The 22,839-nt window shown below is 46.6% G+C and overlaps 1 protein-coding gene across 1 annotated transcript; it reads left to right on the top strand.

Annotated features, from left to right (window-relative positions):
• The first annotated feature begins 1,438 nt into the window (after nt 1-1,438).
• GABARAPL1 (GABA type A receptor associated protein like 1) lies at nt 1,439-22,268 on the top strand. Its single transcript, XM_086933006.1, has 4 exons — nt 1,439-1,695; nt 14,825-14,903; nt 19,825-19,943; nt 21,372-22,268. Exons 1-4 carry the CDS (start codon nt 1,606-1,608, stop codon nt 21,435-21,437), a joined length of 354 nt encoding a protein of 117 aa, XP_086789132.1. The 5' UTR covers nt 1,439-1,605; the 3' UTR covers nt 21,438-22,268.
• Nucleotides 22,269-22,839: the final 571 nt, after the last annotated feature.

Raw genomic sequence — 22,839 nt, 5'->3', positions numbered from 1 at the left:
CATGAGGCACAGGGTCAGACTGATTTGCATATGGCCATGTCTGAACTCGGGTGGCGGAGTGAGCTAAAGAACGGTGATGGATTAAACCCAGATCAGTTGACTGGGGTGAGTGTTTGTATTGTCAACGCTCCGTCCATCACCACCTTTGTTTTTTGTTTTTTTAAATAGATCGAGACATATTTAAACATAGCCAATTTGATAGAACAATCGTGAAAAATTCTCCAGGAGGTCCTGATGAATTTTATATTTTCACTGGGGGCGCGCGCGGCATTTAAAGGTTTGACGACCACTGTCCTAAGGGCTGTTGGGTGTATCGGAGTACTTTCTTTTCACGGCGTGAGGAGCTATTTTACTTCTCATTACACTGAATCATAACACACTATTTTCTGTAGCTCATAGATCTATTGCATACTGAAAGCAATCGGTTTTGTTTCTTTCCAATGCAGCAAGCTTTTTAAAAATATATATATATATATATCTTCAAACTCAAAATGAAAGCCAGATCTATTGATTTTGCCCATGCTTTCCACAATTGGATTATAAATTTTAAGCGATTTGAACCACAGCAAATAGACATACATTGCAATAAAATTGCTTAAAGTTCATATTGTATACACATGGGGGAAATATCTCTACATGTTTCCTATGTAAAAACTACGCCATGCTATAACCGAGTAAAATTCGTTCTCGTCTCATTTTCGATAACGAAAACGTCATAGCTGCATATTTTTTTACATGGCATGGTGACTTCTGTTCCTTATCAAATCATGTGAATTCAATGGCTCCTAGCCCAGGAATATGGCGTGCATGGATTTCTTTCATGATCTAAACATCTGTGTTTGCAGTTAGCATTCTAGTTCTTTGAAGGAGCTCTGTGTAATATTCATGTTGTTATTATCATCTCGCAGGGCGGGGCATAGTACGACATTGATGACATATTGATCATGTATTTGACTCCAACAACCTATCAGGGAGCGGGGGTTCACCCTGTTTGTTTCATCACAAAGGAGCCCTGAAGTCCAAGTAGAAGAGAAGATGCTCTTTTTGTGACCCTCAGACAGGCCGTCGGCGAGGGGCGTGTCTAAAGGTGTGACGTCAAGCAAACGAGAGGGTGCTCTGTTTGTGACGTCAGACAAGCTACCCCTTTCTAGGCTCGGCGAGGGCCGTGTCTCAGTGTGACGTCAGGCAGAAGAGAGGAGGCTCTCTTTGTGACGTCAGGCAGGTCGCCCCTTTCCGGGCTCGGCGAGGGCCGTGTCTCAGTGTGACGTCAGGCAGAAGAGAGGAGGCTCTCTTTGTGACGTCAGACAGGCCGCCCCTTTCTAGGCTCGGCGAGGGGTGTGTCTCAGTGTGACGTCAGGCAGAAGAGAGGAGGCTCTCTTTGTGACGCCCCTTTCCAGGCTGGGCGCGGGGCGTGTCTCGGCGTGACGTCACCGGCCCTGCTGTTCCTGGCCGCTCCAGCCGGGATCAGCTGAGCCTGACAGACGCGGATCTTTAAAGGGCCGGCGCCGCATCTCTCCTCGCCTCCGACACACAAAGGACACAATCCCCCCGTGACGGCGCCGTCTGCGGGCACCGAGGGAGGCCCAGGCACACACCCCAGCCGCCATGAAGTTCCAATACAAGGAGGATCACCCCTTCGAGTACAGGAAGAAGGAAGGAGAGAAGATCAGGAAGAAGTACCCCGACAGGGTCCCTGTGAGTGTTCTCTGTTCTGTATGTCACAAAGAAACCAATGTGTGCTGCTCTGGTGATGGCGTTCAAGGGTACCGGAGCAGCCTTTGTCGGGGAGGACGTAGATGGATGCGGGGGCTTCGGGCAGTTCATGCGCAAAACATCATGAGAGGGGTGGGGGGGGGGGGGGGGGAGATCGGGGCAGGAAGGCAGAGAGCGCCGCACGGGGGTGGAGATGGAGGAGAGAAGGTGGCCTTGGCTGTACGTGTCTCGGAGGGCGCTCGCTGCAGGTGCAGGGAGCGCATGCCCCCCCCCCCCCCCATCCCCCTCGCAGATTTGATGTTCCTTAATACTGGCGACCACATGCTGCGTAGTTATCGCTGCAGAAGATCAAGGGGGCCGCGGGGTCAATAGATGGGGGCGATGAAGGAAGAAAGAGCTGGGAGCCAGGAAAAGAAGGGGCATAGAACGAACCAGAAGGAAATGAGAACAATGAAGGAAGGTGGAGAGCGAAGCCAGAGGGCCCCAGGAGAGAAAGCAGCAGCAGAAGGGAGAGAGGTGGATGTTGGGGGACCTGGGCCAGATGTATTTTAGGGGGCCCTTTTCGGAACAGCTTTGATTTTATGCTCCAGTTTTAGCTCTTTCATGCCCTCTTTGGTCATATTCTAAGTGTGCTCACATCTAATATCCAGGGACAGTGATGTGTGTTTTCAGTATTGTAACAGCAGCAGCTCACTAGTATTATTGCAAATAATTTCTGTTGCACCCTCCCATTTCTCTTATGTTAGGTTTTGTATGGATCTAAAATAAACATTTTTTTATATAGATGTTGCATGAATCATAAACATTTTGTCTGCAAAATTTCTGTGATAGACTCTCACACATTAAAAAATAAATGATTTAAAAAAAAACGCTGTTTACAACAATCTGTTTACAAATTAAGTCAGTCAAGGTCATCAGGGCACGACTCTGCAGAACAGAGCTGGCTCTATCAGGGGGCCCCCTGAAAGGCTGGGGCCCTGGGCCAGAGCCCACTTTGCCCATGCCATAAAAGCGTCTCTGAGAGAAGAGACCCAGGGAGCCAAGTGCCTGCCCCGGCAGAGATGTGCCTGACACAGAGGCGAGGAGGGATGAACGTGGAGGGCGAGGGGGCACTGGAGAGAGAGGGGGGGGGGTCATTGTTGTGGTTACATAGAGACTCTTCACTCCTCAGGCTGGCGCTGGGTCTGAGATCAGGTACTATTTAGCTTAGTCGGATAAATAGTCCCTTTCCTGAAAGGGTCGTGACCAGAGAGTGGGTCTGGAAAGGGTCGTGGCCAGAGAGTGGGTCGGCTAGCGCCTGTGTGCGGCTTCAGTGCGCAGGCTGTGTGTTTCCGCTGCACGTGCACCGCACCTGTATAATTACTGACGTCATTGTTTACACGAACAGCTGCCCTGATATCCTGCCCCTCCCCCATCTCGTCACGTGATCCTGGCATCTGTGTTGTTGCAGTGAAGCAGCCAGTGCTTCGGTGTGGGGGTTGCGCACAAATAAACCTCTTAGCGTGAATGGGGATCGGACAATAGACCTTCCCCCTCCCCCAGGTGTGCAATGCCCCCACCTCACCCTCATCATTTGACCTCAGACCAAGCGAAGGGTCCGCTCTAGAATGGCCTATGAGATCCGTTCCTTTTTCATGAACGCCAGGAGGGTTGGGGGCGAAGTCACTTGCATAGCTTTCCAGAGCACTACTGGCCTTTTAGAGAGACCGGCCTCTTTCAGGCCTTAAAGGTCAGCCTAAATCTAGTCCCTTCGGCATATATTGCTAATGTTTACCGGGTCTCCATGGGATATACGTCTGAACTGCAGCCGAGCCCTCCAGCCCTGCAGTCCTGCACCCCCCCCCCCCTCTGCACTTCCTGTGCTCAGCTGTTACTACAGAAAGGAATCTATATTCGGTCCCACGAGAGTGCGGGTCAGCAGGAATGACCACGCAGTGTCTCCCGTCTTCATCTGCGTGATTTGGTGCAAACCAGGCGTTGTTGTGAATGTACGGGAAACAGCCACTACAACGCGCCATTTCCACTCATAACATTAGCCGTGCATGCATTACAACACATGCGTGGTTAATGTAGTGCTCTAGTGTTTCCGCGGGTCTCGGCTGAGCCCCGGAAACACCACCACACTTTGTATCACCTCTTTGCCAGGCGTGGTCAGAAGGCTATAAATAAATGGTCCGGAGTCGCTCTGGACTTCCGGTCCGACCCAGCAGTGGTAGTCCATGTATTGTATTTATCAGTGCCTATATCTGTGTCCAACACCCATCTCTTTCCCCAGCCGGCTCGTGTCCAAGGTAGACCCCACAGCTGTAAGCTGACCCCCAACACTGGCGACGAGGGTGGGATCACGGCGTTCATGCCCAAGACAAGGAAAAACATACCTGTGACCTGCTGCACACCCAGGTGACCTGCCGCGCACCAAAGACGAGGCGACCAAGGCGAGCGTCTGAAGGATTCGGACAACCGCGATCACCAACACCGTTAAGCAACGCGTGTCAGAGCTGCATGGGGGCACCCATGAAGCGAGCAACAAGAGAGCGCACACCCAGTGGCAGGCCCGTTCCGCGTCTGAGGCCTAGATGCTGGATCGGGAGACACGCGCATACGCAGCAGAAGCAGGGACAGCCCCGGGGGGAACAACGCAGCACGAAGGAGAGCCTACATAAGAAAGAAAGAGAAAAGAAAAAAAGGATCACATGCTACATACATATTCCCAGTCACACGAGGAGGAAGACACCAGACACCCCCAACAGCACAAAAAGACACAACAAGCACTGGCGAAAGGAAAGCAGCAAACTACAATAAGACAACAAGCATTGGCAAAGGGCATAAAGCAACAAGCACCAGCGACAGAAAAAGCAGCAAACAAGCATAGGACAACAAGCACTGGCAAAAGAAAGGCAGCAAATAAGCATTGGCAACACAAAATAAAGCTAGGAGAAAGGACAATCTCCACAAACCAGCAGTGGCAAGGACCACAACAGAAACTAAGAAGTACTCTGAAACCTCACACCACAGGAAAAGAAAGTGCCAGACGGCAGACAACCCGCGATGTCAAACCCGCCAGCTACAGCAGCAGCAGGACAGCAACAAGCAGCATGCCCTGCGCAAGTAGCACAGCCGCCGACGCAACATTCAGCACACTCGCAGATTCAAGCGCTACCACTATTTAGCGTACTGATCGATCCTGCGACAGCAGCCCCACGATGGGCAGTTTGGATTGGGCGAGTTAACAAATACTTCGTCGCAACTAGAGAGACAGATGAGGAAGTCAAGAGATCATTACTTCTATACTTTGGAGGAGATGAAATATACAAACTCTTTGCGCACCTCCCAAACACCGGAGCAGCCAACGACTATAACGCTGCAGTCCGGGCGTTAAATGCACACTTTGATCCTCAGCTTAACCCGCACTATGAGCGATTTAAATTCCGACAGTCAAGACAGAGAGAAGGGGAAATAATGGATGCCTTTGATGCACACCTTCGAGAATTGGTGAGCACCTGCACAGACGATGACAAAATGAAGGAAATCACCGCGCTACTCATTCAAGGCTGCTGAAACAAGCCACTAAGGACGCTAATACTGCGTAAACCACGTATCACACTAGAAGAAATCCTACTCCTCGCTCGATCGCATGAATTGTCAGACGTCCGGGCAACAGCGATTGAGGCAGCCCTTAACCCACAGGCGGACGTTGGAGCCAGTGTGAAGACCGAACGAGTAGATGCTATCCGCACCCCCAGCCGGAGCGGGAGAGGACGATGGCCCACCCGAACACCAAGGCGTGCACCATGCGGCTATTGTGGGTGCGAAGAACACAATCAAGATGGCTGCCCCACGAGAGGGAAGACATGCTCCAAATGCGGTGTGCCGAACCATTTCGCAAGCGTATGTCGAGGAGGCTTCCGCGGAAGGAACCTCTCGGGAAGGAAGACGATAACGGGAGCAGTTAGTCACCTAGCCCTGGACGAGACGCAATCATCACAACCTATGAAGACTCAGCCCCGCCACTACTCACGTTTGGACGACTCTTCCACCGAAGAAGACGACGAATGCTACTTCATGTCGTTCGTGAGTGATTTGAAGAGGAGACGAAGACCTCAGCCAAAATTCCAAATCAAGATCGACGGGTCATCATTGACTGGATTAATAGATACAGGAGCAACAGTGAATGTGATGGGTTTGCAGCACTACAAAAACCTCAGCCCAAAACCACGACTGACATCATCCAAGATCCGTATCCTAACTTACGGAAGCCAGAAGCCACTTCCCCTCAAAGGCAAAATGGTCGTACAGGTAAAGTCGGAAGACCGGGAGGTCACAACAACATTCCATGTTGTCGACAGAGAGGCCGATTTGCTCGTCGGAAGCCACACTGCAGAGTATCTGAACCTTATTGCCTTCGCCAATGCCGTAAAAGTACTCCAGACGGAAGATGTCCTACAGCTATTTCCATCACTATTTGAAGGATTAGGTATGATCAAGAGACAGCCGGTGAAGCTACATATCAACAAAGCCATTCAACCTGTCGCGTTGAGACACCGGAGGATTCCATTTAATTTGAGACCAGCCGTCGAGCAAGAACTCACTCAGCTGGAGAAACAAGGGATCATTGAAAAGGTGACACGCCTGACACTGTGGGTGTCACCCATGGTGATAGCTGAAAAACCCCGGCAGCCAGGGAAGATAAGAATCTGCATAGATATGAGGATACCTAACAAAGCAATAAAACGGGAGAGGCACATCACGCCCACCGAGGACGACATCCTAGCAGACCTGAACGGGTCACAGTGGTTTTCGAAACTAGACCTAAACGCAGGATACCACCAACTACGGCTAGCCGAAGAAAGCAGATACATAACAATGTTTTCAACACATCTGGGTCTAAGACGATATGAAAGACTGAACTTCGGGATATCATCTGCCGCCAAAATATTCCAAAACACCATAAAAGAGATACTATCAGGACTACACAGCGTGTTAAACATGAGTGATGATATCCTAATACACTCCAAAACAGTTGAAGAACATCACCGAAGACGTAGAGCCACACTCCAGAGATTGACTGACCATGGAGTAACACTACACAAGGACAAGTGCAAGTTCTTCCAAAAATCAATAAAATTCTTTGGATATGTTTTCAAATCAGAAGGAGTCAAAGTAGATCCCAGAAAATCACACGCTATCAGACTTGCCCCAGCACCAACAACAGCATCAGAAGTGAGAAGCTACCTGGGCATGGCACAATGCTGTGCGAGATTCATCCCAAAATTGTCAATTTTTGCAGAACCTTTGTGGAATTTGACGAAGAAAGAGAGCCCGTGGAGGTGGACCGACATAGAAGAAGAAGCCTTCAACAAAGTCAAATCTGCACTACTCGATGGGACCACCATGGCCTACTTCGACACATCGAAACACACTGAAATACTGGTGGATGCCAGCCCAGTGGGATTGTGAGCCCTGCTTACACAAGAGACGGAGCCAGGAATCCGGGCTCCCTTAGCATTCGCAAGCAAAGCACTGACCGCGACTGAAGCACGATACTCGCAGAACGAAAGAGAAGCACTAGCAGTGAAATGGGCATGTAACCATTTCCACCTTTACATCAGCGGCCACCCGTTTCGATGGTAACAGATCACCAACCGTTGATTCCATTATTCAGGGGTACAGCTCCTCATCCACCACCTTGAATTGAACGGTGGGCCATACAAATACAACAATACCAAATGGACCTTGTGTACAGACCCGGAGCAAAGAACCCCACTGACTTTCTATCTCGGCACCCAGCAGCCGCAGCAGAACTAGAAACAGAACAGGAAACACAAACCGAAGAATTTGTGAACATGGTATCACAATGGGCGTGCCCACAGGCAATGTCAGCAGACACAATCATAGCTCATTATGCGAAAGACATCATCCTTCAAAGAATCACCGAAGCAATACAGTCAGGATCCTGGGAAGGGTTTTTACGAAACATCCAAGGCTGGAGCGAAGCAGACCGGACGCGGTTGGGGAAGTTCTGGAAAATTCACAATGAACTCAGCATCGCAGAAAATGGACTCATCTTAAGAGGATCCCGTGTGGTGATTCATCTGGAGCTACAAGAACAAGCGACGATACTTGAAGGACACCAGGGCACACAGAGAATGAAATCCAGAATGCGAGAGAAGATATGGTTCCCCAACCTTGAGAACAGCGTCGATACAGTAATACAAAACTGCCGAGCGTGTCAGATAACCAGCACCCATGAAGTTCCAGCCCCCATCATCACCGAGGACCCCGCACCATCATCATGGTCGTGGGTCAGTCTGGACTTTGGAAGTTTTCCAGGCGGAAGAATCACAGTAGTGCTAATGGACAGCTACACCAAATATCCGATAGTGGACCTAGCACCTACCACCAGTTTTACGAACATCCAGCCAATCCTGAACAAGTCATTTGCCATGTTTGGAATTCCAAGTGTCCTCAAAACAGACAACGGCCCACCATTCCAAGGAATCAAATTTAAAGACTTCATACAAAGATTGGGAATAAAGCACCATCGCATCACGCCGCAATGGCCCCAGGCCAATGGGATAGTTGAACGATTCATGAGGACCATCAACAAGATTCTGAGAATAGCCACAGCGAAGGGGCCAATCCTGAAGAGGCTCTCCAGCACTTCCTCAGAGAATACAAGAGCACGCCACACAGCACCCCTCAACGATCCCCCTGGTCACTCATGCTGGTGGGGCCGAGGCGTGATTTGCTCCCCATGGCGGAGAACTGGGCCCCAGAGACATACAAGCCAAAAGTCACCCAGCAGCGAAGACAAAGGACCAATGACAGAGCCAGTCAGAAGAGAAGGGCAAACGGCCGGACACTAATCCCTGGGGACTCAGTGCTCATACGAGCCCGACGACCAGGCGAAAAGTTCTGTACCCCCTATGAAGCGGAGCCATGGACAGTCAAATCAACGAAAGGCACAGCTGTCACAGCACAGCAAAATGGAGAAGAAGTGACGAGAAATGTTTCCCGGTTCAAGCGAATACCATCTGCACCTAGTGACTCCCAACAGGAAGACATGTCACCCGCAGGAGAAGCCAATGTAGGTGTACCAGAAGATCGGAGACAAGAATCATTGGCAACTACTCCTGTGAGGACACCACCGTCACCGCAAGCAGGGAACCCTGAACGATCGTCGGCTCGAGGACAACGCCAGTACAACCTCAGACCAAACCCAAGGCCTAGTCAAAGACTGGCAGACTTTGCATGCTAGATGATCCACATCTAAGTTAATCAAAAGACTAAGTTGGGAAGGGATGTAGCGCTCTAGTGTTTCCGCGGGTCTCGGCTGAGCCCCGGAAACACCACCACACTTTGTATCACCTCCTGGCCAGGCGTGGCCAGAAGGCTATAAATAAATGGTCCGGAGTTGCTCGGGACTTCCGGTCCGACCCAGCAGTGGTAGTCCATATATTGTATTGATCAGTGCCCATATCTGTGTCCAACCCCCATCTCTTGCCCCAGCCGGCTCGTGTCCAAGGTAGACCCCGCAGCAGTAAGCCGACCCCCAACAGTTAACACGAATAGCCTTTACCATGCATACCTTTACTACGAGATACGTAGTTAAGGCATGTGTGGTAAAGGCTAAACTTAAAAAAGGGGGCTTGGGGGGTCTCCTGCCCCCCCCCAAAAAAAACGCACCTGATAAAGTACCGATGTGGAGGCAATCAACGTCATTAGAGGAAACGGAAAGACACTTCCGTTTCCTCTTTACGACATAGAAAGATCATGGAGAAGAAACAACAGATGAGGCGACATGGAGAGGTAAGGGGAATTTTAGATTTAAAAAACCAGGGGGTTCGATTTTAGGGTTGAGGGCAGGGAAGGGATATTTGTAAGAAGGGTTTAGAGGTGGGAGAATAACCTTTTACCAAGAGTATGCCCCTGCCATGCATTAATTTACAACGAAAATATGCGTGGTAAAGGAATATTCGTGGTAAAGGTTATGTGTGGGCATGGCATTCGCGTTGTAACGCATGTGTGGTAAAAATTGTAAATTGATACTTGTATAGCGCACTACTCACCCGCAAGGGTCTCAAGGCGCTTGTACGAATACCGCTGTGGAACCCATCCTGGCTTTCCCTGTGAGGCGTCCACTCCTGGGCACCTCCAAGGTGGAGGCAGGCATCCTTAGCGTTGTGGAGTCCGTTGTGGAGATTAAGCAAGCTATTGCCCAGAGTTGCAGAGTGGGACTCCATGATTGGAATAGGCACCGAGGCGATAATTATCAGGACCGTGGAATTTTGAGCCCAAGACCCGCAGAGGCAAGGAATTGAACCCTGGTCCCGGGCTAGACCTCTGCATCAGGGTCTGCCGCTCTAACCATTGAGCCACACTTCTCCGGTACTTCTCACACTGGTAAAGGCATGCGTTGCAGCAGAATGCAGTGTAACATCATACAACCGGATGTACGAGGCCCAGGGTGAGAGATAGCGCTTCACCGCCAGTGACGGACGCTGGGAGATGAGGGGGGACAGACCTTCACCTCTTCAGTATACGTATACGTCTCATGCCCGAAAGAATAGTTTCATTCACTGGGTGAGAGTCTCGCGCATAGGAGCAAAATCACCCGTATCAGTTGTATCATGCCCTTTAAATAGGCGGGTCATGCCAGAGAGGGCGTTGTAGCCCGCACTGTGACTAGGGTTTCGCGGTGCGAGCAGGTTTCCCTATGATGAAGCATGCCACCTTTGTGTGGGTGAGAGAAACCGTCCTTTAAAAGGGACATTCCACCAGTACTAGGTCTTGTTGTATTATAGACCCAGTGGTTCATTTTTGTGGTTAAATATGCCTACCCGGCCTCCTTTCATTGGAAAGCGGGGGTGCCAGCACTGCTCAGCAGAGCTGCACCCTCTTAACGGCAGAGTGCCAGTACCGCTCATCAGCCCATCGGTGCTCTGGGATAGGGATACTGTAGTTGTATATTTCCACTTCAAGCACCGTTTGTAAGTCTTTCTTCCTGAAACACAGCCTCACTGATCTGGTGCAAGGCTCCTTCCTTGGTGCAGAGTCTCTCTCGGGTGCAGTTTTCATGCAGAGGAGTGCAGTCTCACTCACTCGCTCGTTACGAGCCATAGGTACAGTAGTGCAGTCTCCATCACTTGGGGTGAGGCATACGTGCAGTAATGCAGTCTCCCTCACTTGGGGTTCCCTTTCAGATGCCTTTTTCTAGCTGTAGTGTAGACACAACCTTTGTTCAGGGTGATGGCTCTCACAGCAGATAGTCACAATACTAGTACCATGGAGGCCGATCCCAAACATGAGCAGAATCACTTGTGAAGCCTCTGCATCTGGCTGTCATCAGCCTCCCTAAAGTAGCAGTCAAAGGCAGGCAAAAAGACAGGCCCTGCCTCAAAAGTTTCCTACCTGTAACTACAGAGTCTGGTGACTCACGTCCTCTCCCCTGCCATCCACAAAATGGCACTGATCAGGAAAATCTGATCAGCAATCCCTTGCTAAAAGGGTCTCATAGAATTACTAAAGGTGCCCTTCCTCACTACAGGGTCTTGTCTCAACCCTCGTGCTTCAGACATACAAGCAATACTGCATGATGGAAGCTCTATTCATCCTCCATCCATCCTCCATCTTGTGCAATCATAAACAAGGTGTCATCCAAAATGGAGCCCACTTGGCCCAGCAAACATTCATTCCAGAGACACATACACAATGTATTCTCGCACACTGTATGTCAGCACAAGGATCAGGTTGCCAAATTGAAGTGACATTTTTACCTGAGGTCACACTCCTTTCTGACTCAAAAAAAACGTCTGGTCAGGACTATTACACTGCACAGATCGGTGTCACCGCCGCCTCAAGTTAATGACCCAGGACTTGGGCAGTAGTCCCAACTCGAAACAGAGAGGATGCTTCATGGGTCACGTCAGAACCATTTCTGGGTCTTTGCATCGCCACGGGCAGGCCAAGGCCACTGCGTGCCTGCAGATTAGCATGTCAGCCGGGCCCATAAACATCAGTAAACCAGTTTTACCTGCGACTGGGTCACTCATCACAGGTATAAATGCCTGTATATCATGCAATGGACATCCCCATCCTCACCCAGCTTAGAGTACAGCACTGGGACAGCACAGTGAGGTTGATTGAACATGTGGTATGGGGGACACAGAGGGGAAGAGTAGCTATCAACATAATCATGGTGTTGTAAGCAGACTTTACCAGAAATACGAAGTAAGACGGAAACTGAAGTCACCGGCTTTGGTCCCAGCCTGCAAGCTGGCAACAGGGAAGACAGCGATCAAAGACTGCAGATTGTTGTCACAGAGGAAGTGGGGTGGAGGAGTAAAGACAACATGCAATGATTGTTCAAACATAGTGAACGTCATGTTCAGCAAGAGACAGGTACAGCTGATGCTGGCACACCAAAATCAGTCCCAGGATGCTTGTTTCTGGTCTAGGGAGGACCTTGCTCGGCAATTCAGGCTGGACTGTTCCCATGAGGAGCAGGGTCAAGACTGATTTGCATATGGCTGAGTCTAAACTGGAATGGCGTGGTGTGCAAAAAATGATGGATTTTACCTAGATCTGTGACTGGGGGTGAATGTTTGATTTGTTCAGCATTCCGTCCATCATCAGTTCTTTTTGTATTAATGATGCTGGCCTACAGTGCATGCTTCTGGAGCGTCAAAAGAGTTCCTGGAGGGAGGCCAGGACTTCTGCAGGATTTCCGGGGTAGAGAAGACTAGTCAATCGATTCAGAATAGCGCGTCCTAAGTTGCAGCAGGAGGCTAGTGCTTTACTCAAAAGCACACGTCTGCAAATCCGGACTGGCCATTTGTCCCATGGGTATTTCCCTGCTGGCTAGTGCCATCGGAGGTCTGTTTTTGAGGGTCAGAGACCTCAAACGTTGTCGTTCTTTCCAGCTCCCCAGGGTTTACAGCAGGAGTCACAGCAGGTGTATAAGAGGAGCAAGAAAGGGAGAGTGCTGTGGTGGGAGAGAGAGTCAGAGACACAGAGATAGCGACAGCAGGTGAGCGAATAAGCATCATTATAAAGAGAGGAAAGGAGTAGGGCTGGTTTGGACATCTTTGGGATGCTTTAGTCTGCTCTGCACCGCTGGGCTCTCCCCACCCTTCACCTGGCACCATCTCTCTAATGAAAAGAACATGTACCAGGTGCTTGCGGGGGGATCCTGTTGGCTGCTTCCATCACCTCCACTTGCATGAGCGCATTCACCCCTGGGCCAGGGAATCAGGATTTTGTTACTTATCCTGGGAAAGCATGTAAGAAAAATCCAGCCCTGACATCAACCGGAAAACTTTATGAATCCCATTCCCCACAACCCTCTTGATTCTGCAATGAACCAGAAGTGGTATTGAGCCAGTGATAGCAGATCATCCGCATTTGCTTTCACTTTGCAAAACAGCAGCCAGGCAACACCTTCCGAATTTTATCACAGAGATATGAAGGCATATGGTGTCGGTAACCAGGTCAGATATTGAAGACGCTTTACAGGAAATAAGACAGTGGTCGACCGTACCCAAAGGCGCTTCAGTGGACTGGTACGTCTGAGACAATCCTTTAAGCCTAACACTGACCAATCCTGATTTTCACATCAGAGGAGGCTCTGGATTTAAGAGGAATGAGTCAAGAAGCCGAGCGGCGAAATTAAGAGGTTGCATGTAGATATTGCAAAGAATCTCTGAATGTGATGAGCCAGGGGGTACTTCACTAGAAAGTGACATTCAACTGGACAAAGAAAGAGTTGACTTGACAGCCCCCCTCCCTCGTCTGAAAACAAAAATGTTAGTCAGTCCAATACGGGGCAACCAAATACCACTCGCGGGTGAGGGTCAAATGAACAGTATGGCCAGTGGTCAGTGGACAGACCAGACTCTGTTCCACCTGTTGTCCATACAATGACCTGGGCTTGATCCAGTACAACCGTGCGCCCGCCCCCATCAATTTCATTTTATATACTAGACAAATCAAAGTGGGATGGAAATCCTCAGGTTCAACTGATCTAGAACAAGCTTTCTATGTAACAAGGTCAGATTCCCAGGTATCAAGGTGAGTGACACTTCACCTGTCCTTAAAAAATGACTAATTATCACCTGCTAGTGTCCGATCAGTAGCATCACTCAAGGGTTTTGTTGCTTTTCGAAGACATGAATAGGGTGATCCTGAACACTGACGGCTCCTACGCGAGGCGGTAAGTCATTTTATGAGCTGACGTTTGTAGCCTTGGAGGTGAAAGAGAAGAGGCACCAGCTTCACCCACAGTGGGTATCACCAATGTTCTTAGGTTTGCCTAATGTGTTGAAGAGAATATTCCTGACAGTAAAATATTCAGTAAGGTATTTAGCTGTTTTGGAAGATTAAATATCTTTATTTATTTTATTACTTAAAAATATTTTCAAGCGCAACCAATATCCAAAGTCTTCAGAGTTTATCAAGAATCAACAAAATGCAGATTAAAAAAGTTAAAGTAAGATTGAATTCAAATCTCTTTGAAACAAATAGTTTGTAGGTTTTCACTGAATTACCAGAGGGCGTGAGGCATTCACAGGCCTCTAAACAAAGTGCATTTCCACTGTGTAGCAATCCAGCAACCTTTGTGTTTTAATTCGCATGTAAAGGTTCTACGGTGTGCTAATTTAGGTTAAAGCTGTTTGTTGTCTAAACCTTTGGTTGCTGTGGCTGCAGTGTAAGTGTGGCAGTTAGTATGTCACACAAAAAACTGTCATCAATCTAAAAAAAGTATAAGTAAGATATAATTGTCATTACTAGTATTGCTTTAATCTGCAATCTTGTTAGTGTCCTTAATCCATATCAAATGTTCCTTTGTTGCTTTCATAATATTGTCATGAATATATTTCTCAAAATCAGAACAATTTTTATTTTTATTAGACATATTATCTCTGTTTAACATTGTATTAATGTACATTATTGCTCCTATTACTACTGTTAAGCATTATATTCATTGATGTTGATGTGTGTTTCTATGACAGTACGTAATACATCTAGATCACGGTTGCCTTTGATCTGACATATTCATATTTCTCTTACAACTAATTCTGACAAATACTGTTGCCTTTCTTACCCTTCGTAGGTCATCGTAGAGAAGGCCCCCAAAGCCAGGGTTCCAGACCTGGACAAGAGGAAGTACTTGGTGCCCTCTGACCTCACAGGTAAGCTTCCTGTATGTTGCTTCCTCTATTTGTGGCCAATCATAGACAGGCTGCACTTCTGCACAGGCAGCACCATAGAAACACCTTCAGTAACAAGCTCAGTGACCAGGGCTGTGTCTTGCAGGGACTACTCAGACTAGTATTAGGCATTGGGTACGCAGTGATATATTTTGGAACGGGTCGGCATATGGAATAGGAGCAATGGTAGTGTTATCGATGCAGTGGTGCAGGGCCTTGGTAGGTGGTGTTAGTTATTGGGTGGAGAAGTGTAAGTTCTTAAAGAATTAGTGTTTTTGGGAAACAAGAGTTTATTCATCATCTGGACCTGTGTTGGTTTTCCAGGGTATGAGTTACGGCTTGGAGGCATCAGTGTTGTCGTTTGAACAATATCCGCTGTTGAGTTGTAGGGCTCCATGTTGGTTCATTTATTTATTTATTTATTTATACAAAATTTATAGCGCGCTCAGTTACCCAGGAGCGTCCCGGCGCGAGACAGAACAGGGAGGAAGGAATAGGGTGGTATGTTGGGCTAGACTGCCGTCATGTGTGTTTCTGCAGTTTGCATTGTTGTGTCTGGCATGGGCAGTGTTTGGTACCGGAAGAAAAGAGTATCTTGTAGACCAGTGTTTGTGCTTGCTGTGACCAGTGCTTTGTTTTGGGCTTTCCTGCTTTTATGCCTGTGGGATGGGCGGGCAATGTAATCTCTTATAGGTTCAATGTTATGTATTTGCGCTGGAAAAGTGTTAAGTGGTAGTAGTATAATTTGTGGGACTTATTGTTTTGACCAAACTGCGGTTATATCCTTGTGATTGGTGGAGAATGTTTGTTTGTGAGTGGCCAGAGTTAGGCATGTTGGGAGGAATACTGTTAGTTCTCGGGCGGTGGCTAGCATTAGAGATTTGGATGGACCAATGTCTTGCTGTTGGCTGAACTGTGGAGTGGTGTGGCTCACTGGTTAGAGGCGGCAGACCCGAAAGCAGAAGTCGGCCCGGGACTAGGGTTCAATTCCAGACGCGGCAGGGTCGTGGACCAGGGTTAGCGGACTCGACAATTCTCGCCTCAGTGCCTACTCTAACCTCGGGCCCCACTCGGCAACTCTGGGCATTAGCTTGCCTAATCTCCACAACGGCCCCATCAACGCCGGGGATGCCTGGGTTCCCCAGCGGTATACAGCGCCGGGACGCCCCTTTGCTGGGGCAGCTGTGCGCTTTACAAGTATACGACATTTAACATTTAACTGCACTTACATTTTTGGACTAGGGGAACAAAGTTAGGTCATACATGGTTGGTGTTTGGTTTTGTGGTTGGAGTAATCTCATGTCTTGGTGGATCAGAGTCAGGTGTTTGGTTTGGAGTAGTATTGGGCTTGGGTGGCCAGTGTTTTGCTGCTGGCTGGACTGCACTTACATTTTTGGAGTAGGGGAACAAAGTTGGGTCATACATGGTTGGTGTTAGGTTTTGTGGCCAGAGTTAGGCATGTTGGGAGGAATACTGTTAGTTCTCGGGCGGTGGCTAGCATTAGAGATTTGGATGGACCAATGTCTTGCTGTTGGCTGAACTGTGGAGTGGTGTGGCTCACTGGTTAGAGGCGGCAGACCCGAAAGCAGAAGTCGGCCCGGGACTAGGGTTCAATTCCAGACGCGGCAGGGTCGTGGACCAGGGTTAGCGGACTCGACAATTCTCGCCTCAGTGCCTACTCTAACCTCGGGCCCCACTCGGCAACTCTGGGCATTAGCTTGCCTAATCTCCACAACGGCCCCATCAACGCCGGGGATGCCTGGGTTCCCCAGCGGTATACAGCGCCGGGACGCCCCTTTGCTGGGGCAGCTGTGCGCTTTACAAGTATACGACATTTAACATTTAACTGCACTTACATTTTTGGACTAGGGGAACAAAGTTAGGTCATACATGGTTGGTGTTTGGTTTTGTGGTTGGAGTAATCTCATGTCTTGGTGGATCAGAGTCAGGTGTTTGGTTTGGAGTAGTATTGGGCTTGGGTGGCCAGTGTTTTGCTGCTGGCTGGACTGCACTTACATTTTTGGAGTAGGGGAACAAAGTAGGGTCATACATGGTTGGTGTTAGGTTTTGTGGTTGGAGTAATCTCATGTCTTGGTGGACCAGCGTCAGGTGTTTAGTTTGGAGTAGTATTGGGCTTGGGTGGCCAGTGTTTTGCTGCTGGCTGGACTGCCCTTGTATTTTGGAGTGAGTAACAACGTTAGGTCTCGCGGAGCCAGTGTTAAGTATCAGGCTGGACAGTATTAGGATACGGGTGGGCAAAACGTGTGACATGGCAGTAGCAGGCAGGGTGCATGGGGCAGAACGTCACTCTCTCATAAATATGTGCCGACAGCTGTGAACCTGGACAGAGGTTCAGTGGTAGGGGGTATGGTGATGCGGTGAGACCTAAATGAGCTCATGGGTCGAGAAAAGAGCTTTAAAAATTAACCATTGCTCTGACCTGGGTCACACCAATTGTAACTTCTGTCTTCTAATGAGTAAGGCTCGTCGCCCTGGGTGTGTCCAGTCAGAAAACTGGAATGTGAATACACAGGCTCATTAATTACCAGCTCAATAGGCAGATTCGAAAGTAGATAAGTAGACAGCTCCACAAATACACTGTATCTCAGACTATCGAATACAGTAGCATGATGTGACCTAGATATCTTGCCCTACATTTTCTTCACTAAAATATCATCCCACTCAGTGTAGATTTTCTATTATTACCTCCTACTACCTCCAATGGGGCAATTTCTTTGTCGATTATATTTATCGCACAATATTTTTGTTATGGCAATAATATTGTGATATCACACCGACAAGTATGCCGAGAGGTAGACAGTTAAATGTACAGATAATGTATATACATTAAGCAAACAGATGTAAACACATAAGTGGGCACATGCAAAAACAAAAGAACTAGACAGAAAGGAGGATGGGTTGGTGGATGGTTGAAGAGCTCCTCCTAAACAGGTAATTAAACAGAAATATTAGGCAAGTGGCTTCATAGCCATGCCAAAAGTATAATGACATATTAATATGTAACAAAAAGATTAACCAACACATAAATAAAGAAATACCTGAATATTACAACACAGAAAAAAAGACACACAAATAAATTAATTCAACGATTACACAGAATAGCAGAGCTAAGAGGACGTAGAAAGGTGACTGGACATATGCAAATATAACTAAATATATAAAGAGAGGAAAGAGACAGGCACAGATAAGTAGATACAGTAATAAGGATATGGACACAGAGAGACAGATAGATATATGGATAGATAGATAGATAGACAGACAGACAGACAGACACAGGCACACACAGAAGTACAGAAGGAAAATTCAAACAGGAAAAAGAGATAAGGCTCTACAGAGCACACAGATTTTGAAAGTAAAGTATACAGAGAAGAAAGAGCCTGATGTATAAAATATTTTCTGAATCACAAAAGGAGAGTTTACAACTCATTTCAAATTACAGTTATGAAGGAGCATGAAGGGGGTATCCCCCACCAAAGGGAATCGCAACAAGTTGCATCAATGGTGCGTGACCTCAATTGTCGTTGCTAACCACTGAACATTTTCTTGAACCTCTTAAAGAAGGTGGTAACCCATTCACAAAGGAGAAGGGATCTCTGCCTGCGTGTTCCTTTAACATGGGCTGCTTTAAAAAAAAAGGTTCCCATTCAAGAATGCAAATATCCGAATGATCATCTACTTTTCCTTCAAGGTTACCATCCTGTGTTTGAAGCCAGTGACATGGGTTTATTTATTGCAACCTTTATAATTAATGTTCTTTAAGCAGCACGTTTTACAACAACCAGTGAATGGACATTTTCGGATGTGTCCTATTGGTGCGTATGTCGCATCGCAAAATTAAAGGCAGCTTGATAAAAGTCGGTGCGCAATTGGAACCCACTATTTACAACTGCTTTTCGTAGATCACACATTGTAGGCCAGATGTATCAAGGCCTTTTGCATCAGCAAAGGGTTCCATTTGCAGAATCGGCCCTTTGGAAATGCAGTAATGCCTTTTGGTATGTAACAAACACAAATTGTGATTTGACAACACCGTACCGAATTGCAATTTGTGTTTTCCAGTACATACGGTCATGTTTAGGCCGTCCCACCCGAATACAGTTTCAGAATGAACTGTATTACTAATTGACTGAAATCCGGTTGCTAAAGATTAATAAATCACAGACTACACAAAGGTAGTGGTAACCCATTTGCAAACTGAAAGCGGTCTAAAAGACCAATTTCCCTTTGTGAATATTGACAAAACATTTTTGAGAGAAGGCCCTGTCCCTGGGATCGTTATGAATCGTGGTGGGTCACAATTTGCAAACTACCTCATTAACATTCATCAGGTGGATCGAATTACGACCCATTACGATTCAGTATTTTATGAACTGACGTATTACCACCTAGGCCAGTTTGCAATATACCACACTAGTCACAAAAATACTGGTTTCAAATTGCAATCCATATTTTGTGACCAATAGTTCTTTCTACATATGACCTTAAGTTCCTAAGTAAATACGTAGACCAAAATACAAGTGCGCTGCAATATGAACAGATGATGTTTTGTAATACAGTAAAAGTTCAACTTGAATGAATAGCGAGCTACAGTTTATTGCCTTGCTCTATATGGATATCCCTCTTAACGGTAGAAGCCTGTATGTCAATGTTAACGCCTTAGAAAAGTCAACTGATTCCTGGGTAGTGCCTTTGTTGTTTAAGAGCAAGCTACACCATTTATTTGATAGATGTTAAATATGGCGAGAGTCCTTGATGTTCTGCTTTGAGACGGAAAGTCCTGTATGTTCCAGAAGAGATAGGACATCTTAAACCAACAGCAGCAAGTGCTTTGATGCATGTGCTTGTTGTGTTCAACCCTTTCTCTTTCCTTTTCTTCCCACAGTCGGTCAGTTCTATTTCCTGATCAGAAAGCGCATACACCTGCGGCCGGAGGACGCCCTGTTTTTCTTCGTAAATAACACCATTCCCCCGACCAGTGCCACCATGGGGCAGTTATATGAGGTAAGACCCTCCCACAGTCTTTCTGGCAGTTAGCCTCATTTCTATTCACAACAGTTTGTTTTCATGATAAAAATGTGTAGTTTTTGTTGTTCTGATGCCAATTGGGGGGGTGTTTTGTAACTGTAATGATATAAATCTGAAAAATAAAGATAAAAAAAAGTGTCGTTTTTTTAATGGATTTCTTTGCCTTGTAATCTTTGATAACCTAGAAAAAAAATAAAAAATCAGATTGGAAAGCTTTGCAAATATGTGTACAAAGACTTATGTAAAAATGATGGACACATTAGAAAGGTGTTTTTGGGTCTAGCTTGACAGCTCATTTGATAAATGACCTCATGTTTCCAATTTACAAGAGTGCGGTTTTTGTGCCAGCGCTTACAGCCATTGGCTTGTTTGGGTCATCCCTGTTTAGCCATTTCTTTGAGACTGTTAGACACATCTTGAATCACCCCAGAAGAGTAAATATCTCTTACCTACCACTTTTGGATGCTTTGTGTATCATTGTGAGCATTCTAGGAAGTGGTTTTATTGGTGTGAATGAGGGGCTGTTTTACACACAAAAAGTTAACAGAATCATTACATTTTTGTCAGTTTCAATTTTTTCTCTTTTACATGATTTCTATAGAGATATACAACTTTTTCTTATGTTTTTACAGCAGCAGGTATTGTTAAAATGCTTTTGTTATTACAGTAAAATAGACTTAAATGTACAAACACATGGTAACACTGACATTCGCAAGTGCGGTTGCTAGGTTTAGTATATCAAACCGCACCTATTGACTTTGCCAATGCTATTGAGCATTGTAAAAATATTAGTAATCATTAATTAGTTATGAAAACTATTGAGTGTTTTTGGGGAATGTTTTATTTTTTGAGCTTATTATGACGTGACATTTTAATCGATTTCAATTAACAAATACAACAATTCTGCCTTTGTGATTGCTAATTTTTATTTTTCAATTAAGTCATAGTTTCCCTTTCTAAATTTTCAAATTTAGTGTGTGCACATGCAGGTGCGTGTGTATGTGTTTGTGTCTGTGTGTGTGTGTGTGTGTATGTCAGTCTCGCATCTTGGGCACGCAACCGACTTCATTACGATTAATTGTTTTTATGCTTTTTACAAACGTTGGGGCAGTTTCTTTGAGTATACATGGTCCAATTACTCCATGGTACTAACATTTTTGGGCTGTCAATCATGTTAGAAATAGGACACCCGTTGGAGGATTACTGTATTGCTTGGGGGTGCTCCTGTTTATTACCATATTGAAGGTGCATTGGGTCATAATTGCATTTGTGTTGGCACTAGTTGGTTTAATTTTGTGGGGACACTGAGCTGCATTGTTCATGAGGCCTACTTTGAAGAGGAACTGTTCCATATTGTTTGGATCACCTGACCCAGCCATTTTTCTTTATTTTCTGCATTTCCAGGATAACCACGAGGAAGACTGTTTCCTGTATGTGGCCTATAGTGATGAGAGTGTTTACGGAAAATGAGACCAAACCCCAGCACACCCGATGGACCATTTAAGAAGACCTTTGAAGGACTGAGAGTGGGTGGGAGAAGAAGGGGTGGAATGGGGAGGTGTATACAAGGGTTGGCAAGGAGACCACTGGACACCAAGCCCATCCTTGCAAATGTGGACATTGTCATTGCTAACTTCAGTGAAGCGATGTTGACATTCATAGCTTTGGTAGAGATCCATCCCGACCTTTCCCCTTAGCCAGCTGAGCTGATACTGAAGGCCCATCAGCTGCACACCTCATCACATTCTCTGAAGATTGCCTGCAATCACAGTACATGTTGCATCTATGTTCACTTTGGAAGGTATCACTGACCTGTTGGTACCTTTTTATTAAGACACCGCATCACAGATGGTGTGCCAGTATGGTGATAAGCACACTCAATGATACAGGAATGATGTACAGGGGGTAAGATTCGGCTGTTCATTCACACCACTTCACCACCCCACCTCCACGCATCGTGTATCAAATTCCGTCCAGGCATTGCATGCCGAAGCTCGTGGCAGGACCCCTGCCACAGTTGTATAATCTTTAAGTTTCTATAGCCCATTTCCTGTACTGGTTCTGTCTCCCCCAACAGAAATTTCAAATTTTATTTAGTTCTTTATCTAGTGTAAAGCAACTAGGTCCATCAGTGTGCTGTTAATTAGGTGAATCCTTTAGAGGACTTGCCAGCATTCTGCAGGAATAAAACACGGGCTGTCAAGGTTGTGCCTATTGGCTCTGACCCCCGACTGATCTCTTCACCACAGTCATGCCCAAATATTAAGAGCACAATCAAAGATTATGCAATACACCGAAATTAAAACAAACACCAAAAATTTGAAATGGGAACCAAAGTTATTATTTCTAAATCAGATCTTGCTGCCCTCTTTTGGTCAGGGTTAGGTATCGCTGATCATTCGTCCCCACCGGTCATCACTGGTCACCACCGGCTGTAACTAGGCAGACTTCATACGTGATTTGTCAGCTACAGCTTCTTGATGCACTAACTAGATCAGAAAGTGATTCTAATAATTATTTATGTAATGTGTTTTAGGTAGTCAAACTGCACATGCATTTTTGGTCTCACTTTGAGCACGATCGGGCATTTACGTAAATGCAGCCTGAGCTTTTATATGTAGCTTTATGCCTCGTTCAGATGTTTGCAAGCTGAACACGTTGATGATAATCTGTTGCATTTGTGCACGTGTCTATGCTATGCATTTTCCTGCCATAGAGTGTTGGTCCGGAATAGTCCAACTAACTTCTTGAAAATCGCTGGGTCCCATTTGCTACAAACGGTTTTGCTTTTTACGGAGTCTAACAACGTTTGAAGTTCATAAAAAAGGAAGTTTTACACTTTTAAAATATTTACTCACACATGGATATCTTC

This window comes from Lissotriton vulgaris, chromosome 7 (assembly GCF_964263255.1).
Source record: "Lissotriton vulgaris chromosome 7, aLisVul1.2, whole genome shotgun sequence".
In the NCBI taxonomy this organism is placed as follows: domain Eukaryota; kingdom Metazoa; phylum Chordata; class Amphibia; order Caudata; family Salamandridae; genus Lissotriton; species Lissotriton vulgaris.
The sequence above is the reverse complement of the archived record's forward strand: the minus strand, read 5'-3'. Positions and strand labels throughout refer to the sequence as shown.